Source organism: Mastomys coucha, unplaced genomic scaffold (genome assembly GCF_008632895.1).
Source record: "Mastomys coucha isolate ucsf_1 unplaced genomic scaffold, UCSF_Mcou_1 pScaffold5, whole genome shotgun sequence".
Taxonomy (NCBI): Eukaryota; Metazoa; Chordata; class Mammalia; order Rodentia; family Muridae; genus Mastomys; species Mastomys coucha.
Genome location: NW_022196911.1, coordinates 72428950 through 72434631, shown reverse-complemented (window position 1 = coordinate 72434631; position 5682 = coordinate 72428950). Strand labels below are relative to the sequence as shown.

At 44.2% G+C, this 5682-nt stretch overlaps 1 protein-coding gene across 2 annotated transcripts in view; it reads left to right on the top strand.

Annotated features, from left to right (window-relative positions):
* The first annotated feature begins 3753 nt into the window (after positions 1–3753).
* Positions 3754–5682, top strand: part of Gosr1 (golgi SNAP receptor complex member 1) — a 36398-nt gene continuing 34469 nt past the window's right edge. For both annotated transcript variants that reach the window (XM_031351388.1, XM_031351387.1), the window contains exon 1: positions 3754–3885. In XM_031351388.1, the coding sequence (XP_031207248.1) occupies positions 3855–3885 (31 nt within the window). In that variant the 5' untranslated portion in view covers positions 3754–3854. The remainder of the gene's footprint in view (positions 3886–5682) is intronic.

Genomic DNA, 5682 nt, shown 5'->3' with positions numbered 1-5682 from the left:
GAGGTCTCAAGTGATAGTGGACGTTAGGCTTTTGCACGCTGCTCTGGGCCTCTTCCCACGTACCGTGGGAGCGCGAGCCCAGAGGCTTAGTAATCAGTGAACGCCGCGGAGCTCACGTATAGAAAACTACTTTGTTTTCTAATATGTTATTACTTGGAAATATTCAAATGTTAAGATCCATTTCTTACCTATAATTTCTGGAATAAATTCCCTCAGACTTCCCTGAATTGAGATCATCTCTGTAGGTACTTGGGAGGAGGTTTGACCTGAACCTTCATTTGAAGGACCCAAGAAGCACACGCCCACCTGGGCACACCCACCTGGCCTGTAGAACCAAAGGTTTATTTTTCTTGTCTTAAGCACACTTTATGTACTTCTCTTTTTTTTTTCCATTTAATTTTTTTACTTTCTCACTTTACATCTCGCTCAATGCCTCCCTCCTGATCACCCCTTCTCACAATCCTTCCCCCATCTGCCCTCCCCTTCTCCTCTGAACAGGTGGAAGACCTCTGGTCATCCCCCTACTCTGGCACTTCAAGTGTCTTTAAGGCTAGGCATTTTCTCCTCCACTAAGGCCAGACAAGGCAGCCCAGCTAGAACATATTTCACAGACAGGCAACTGCTTTTGGGATCGCCCCCATTCCATTGTTTGGGACCCACATGAAGACCAAGCCACACATCTGTTACATATGTGTGGGGAGACCTAGGTCCAGCCTGTGTATGTTCTCTCCCCAGAAGCTGACTCAGACAGATGCAGACACCCACAGCCAAACAGTGGATGGAGTGTGGGGACTCTTATGGAAGAACAGGAGGAATGATTGTGGGCTCTGAAGGGGATAGGAACTCCACAGGAAGACCAACAGAGTCAACTAATCTGGACCCTTGGGGCTCTCAGAGACTGAACCACCCACTAAAGAACATACATTCATGTACTTCTAATAAGACTTTCCACAAAGTGAAATCATTGTGTTCTGGCTCATCACTGTGGAATGTAAATACATTTCATTATTTTCCCAGAAAAATAGCAATAGTCCAGTAGGAAGTACAATTATTTTTCAACTGTCACTCAAACATTATTAAAATGATGGCAATGAATAAATTCAAGAACAGACAGAAAATAAAGAGATAAGATGAATTGTTGCAGAGAATTTAAATGGAAACCCTCATTTCTAGACAAGATAGACATGTTTGTATTCTCTCTAATAAGGACAGTGAAAATTTGTCCATCATAGGTAGAACAACTGGACGTTGAAAAGAGGAAAGATGTCAGAGGCTAGAGACCTTGGGATCCAAAGAACACGGTGCCAGTGAGCTTTCTGAGGGTTATTTTGGGTCTTATATATACCCACATCTCACCAGAAACGGCAAAAGGACTAGAAACACTGTAAGCCAGCGGCTTTCAACCTTCCTGGTGCTACGACCCTTAATACAGCCCCTCATCTTGTGGTGACCTCCAACCATAAAGTTATTTTCACTGCTACTTCATAACTGTAATTTTGCTACTGCTATGAGTCGTAGTGAAAATATCTGTGTTTTGTGATCATCTTAGGTGACTATGAAAGGCTCCTTTGACTCCCAAGGAAGTCACAACCCACAGGTTGAGAACCATTGCCCTGGCTGTCCTGGAACTCACTGTGTAAACCAGGCTATCCTCAAACTCACAGAAATCTACCTGCCTCTGCCTCCCAAGGGCTGGAATTAAAGGATCGCACCACTACATCCAGCTATAAACAAAAGTGTGACCAACGATTTTAAAAAGAGTCAGCAGGAGCACTTGGGAGGCAGAGCCAGGCGGATTTCTGAGTTCGAGGACAGCCTGGTCTACAGAGTGAGTTCCAGGACAGCCAGGGCTATTCAGAGAAACCCTGTCTCAAAAAACCAAAAAAAAAAAGAAAGAAAGAAAGAAAAAGAAAAAGAAAAAAAAAAGAGTCATCAGAGAACAGTTCCCACAAAGCAAAGAAGTGAGTACAAAAGACCTGAAAATTTCAATAATGGAAATAAGCTCACCAAAGGAGTTCAGCAGCAACATGGAGCGGGCAGGGAAACACCTGCTTGTCTGTCAATCAACCTGAAGGCAGAATGGTAGACATTCTCCAACTAGAACAATGGGAAATAGAATTTAAGAAATGCATAGCCAGGGACCTGGGGAGATGGCTCGGCATCCTGATTGAAGAATGATCTGCAATTGCTATGATATATATATATATATATATATATATATATATATATATATATATACACACACACACACACACACACACACACACACACATACACGCACACACACACACACACAGTGTTTCTCTGTGTACTCTGTGTAGCCCTGGCTCTCCTGGAACTCACTCTATAGACCAGGCTGGCCTCAAACTCAGAAATCTGCCTGCCTCTGCCTCCCAAGTGCTGGGATTAAAGGTGTGCGCCACCACTGCCCAGCTTGCTGTGCTATTTTCAAATGAGTGTGGTTTTTTAGGTGTATAGCAAACAGAAATGAAAGAAAGAGACAGCAAGCAGGATATAGTAGTTTGTGAGATCATCTAGCAGAAAGCAATGGAGGAGACCTGAAGAGCAAAAACCAGTTGGAGCCTCTCTCTGACCCAGTAAAAGGCTTCTCTTAGGTGAGATGTCCAATGAGCCATTCCCACCCTTGGCATCTCTATGTCGGGAAGACCAGAGGGAATAATTGGCCTTCCAGCTGTGATCAACGGCACAGTGTGTTGACTCAAATACTTACTCTCCTTGTGCCCTCATGGACCTGGTATTTTTATTCTTTGGGCCATTTTTGCTATTCTACTTTTGCTTTCTCACAGGGCCAGCCAGCCAGCTCATCCCCAGCCGGGAGGCGGGGTGTCTTTGGGACACTTAAAGAGAGACATGCTTGGGTATTAAGTATGTATGTGACTGGGGCATGGGGTGACAACTTTTCAATGAACTTAAACAACACATAACAATTTATTAATATAATGCATATTATACCCAACCAGTAAATTGCTTGGCATACAAGCATTAGGATGTGAATTCAGATCTCTAGAACAAACATTTTGCCAGGAGTGGCAGCATATGTCTGTAATCCCAGCACTGGGGAGGCAAAACTGGGGCTTGCTAGCCAGCTAGTCTAACCAAATCAATGAGCTTCAGGTTGTGGGCACATGGAAGCTGTTAGCAAAGGACAGAGGACTAGGGCTCTGCTGTAGAAATAGGGAAACCATCCAGGGAAGAAAGCTTCACATGTTGGACGGAGGAAGATGGGCAGAGCTGGAGGTAAGAACAGGAAAAGAACCACTGGCTCTGAGAAAGGAATGCTGATTGAAGATACTTTTCTTTTTCTTTTCTTCCTGCTCCTCCTCCTCCTTGAGACATTTATCCAACTACCTGGCCTTGAACTCCCTATGTAGCTGAGGATGACCCTGAATTTCTGGTCTTTTTATCCCCACCTTCTGAGTACTAGGATTAAAGGCATAAACCACCATGTTCTGTTTATGGAGTGCTGGGGACCGAACCCAGACTCTCTTATATACAGGCAAGGCACTTTACCCATTAAGCTACACCACTCAACCCCCGGCCCCAAGTCATCTTATTTAAGGGGAGACCTGCTGAAAAGAGGAACAATCCGAGATGAACAAATTGAAGATTGAAGGCGCAGAAAGATGTGGTGGTATGAACACCGAGAATAGCTAAACCAAGCTTTCAAACGTGCTAGTTAAAGCCGTAAAATAAATTGTCCACCAGGTGGCAGTGTCTACGGAGACTCGCGTATCCCATCAGCCTCGGCGCTCGGAGTAGAAGAAGGCGTAAAGGTGACTCTCTGGCCTTCCAGGCCTCTACTCGCCTGTCCCGACTGACGTTGGGCAACAAAGATGGCGGCGGGAACCAGCAATTACTGGGAAGGTGAGGGCGAGGCCTCTGAGCGGGTCCCGCCGGGTGCAGAGGGGACTTAATGAGGCTGGATCTTGAGGGACGCAGCAGAGGGAAGAGCCAGGCCTCAGGAACGGCCATACTTTGGGATGAGGTTGTCTGAGAGGAACCCTGGGCCTGGGAACTTGGGGAAGGAGCTGGGGCGGAGTGAACCGGACCTGGGAATGGGTTGGGTCTTGGAGTTGGGGGAGCCGGGATGGAGAGGAAGAGGCGCCTGAGGCTGCAGATAGAAGTGCCTGGGGGATAGTGAGACTCTCTGGATGGGGCTGCGGGGACGAGCTCTTGGGAGGAGTGTGTTGAGCAACAAGATCCAGAGCCCGGAAGACGAGTAGTCAGAACCTTGGAGTTGAGGTCACTGTCAGAAAACTAAGTGTCAGTGCCAGCCTTGCGGGAATTTTTAGTGGACTGTCTCCTCCTGGACGCCAGCTGGCAATTTGAGATAGAGACTTTATTGACGACTGGGTGACAGAATACTGAAAACAACTGTACCTTCTGCCCTGGACTCCAAGATCAGTTTTGTTAAAAATGATAGTTAAAGGGTTTTAATGAATACATTTGCCATTCTTCTCCCGCCAAGAAAACATTCAGTTGTGCTTATTTGATTCCTGAAAGTCTGGTCCACTCAAGTGAGGTCACACAAAAACCTTCCTAGTCCACAGTGATCCGCAGAGATCAGAAATGGCTCACCTTTTTTCATTTAACCGTTTGCTTATTTAGTTTTTAAACCGATTTCCTCTTTTTGTCCCATGAAGCCCCTGGGAAATATGGTATTGTCAACATCAGCCAGTAGATCTAGGACTGACTTTTATGCTCTGTCATGTTTCCAAAATGCTTTCTACTTTATGTTTTTCATTAGACTAAATACATAAGTAGAATTACAGAGAAGTAATAGTTTTATACATAGTTTTATACATAAAATAATTTTATACTTTAAAACATGTTTTTAAAATGTCCTTTGGAAATACTTGTCGTAGCTAGAATTTCTTTTTAAATGCTGTAGATAGAAGTGGCTGCTGGTACCTTTGATAGTCATTAGGCTATGGGTTTTTGAAACACTATGCTGTAATAATAAAGGCAGGCCATAATTGACAATATATCTTTGTACCAGATGCTTTAAGCATGTGTAGGAAAACTGAAGGCTTGAGGTTTTAAAATGAGCTGAATCGTCAGTAAGTCTCAAAGACAATAGGGGCTGAGCTGACGTTAGGAGTGGGGTTTGGTCTCTGGGTAGATAGACTCCACATATAATTCTGCTTTCTGCCTTTGATTGCAAAATATAATGAAGCAATGTCTTGATATTCTTTAGTCCTGAGACATTCTTACATTATTCCTTCCTGTATTTTACTCCTTTCATTTGAATTCCACCATGAATACATATTATATGCATGCATACATACATATTGGGTACATAAGATACTACACCAGTTTATCTTTTTTTTTTTTTTTTATGGGTATGAGTACACTGTAGCTGTACAGATGGCCATGAGCCATCATGTGTGTGGCTGCTCTCAGGCACCACTCATTCTGGCGTAATTCACTGTAGCTATCTTTAGACGCACCAGAAGAGGGTGTTTGATCTCATTATGGGTGGTTGTGAGCCACCATGTGGTTGCTGGGATCTGAACTCAGGACCTTCGGAAGAGCAGTCAATGCTCTTACTGGCTGAGCCATCTCACCAGCCCCAAAACATGCTTTTTAAAAACCTGTCACAGTTGTATTTTTGTCTTGTTCATAGTGTACTGTTTGTTTTTACCCAACCCCCATTTTTTT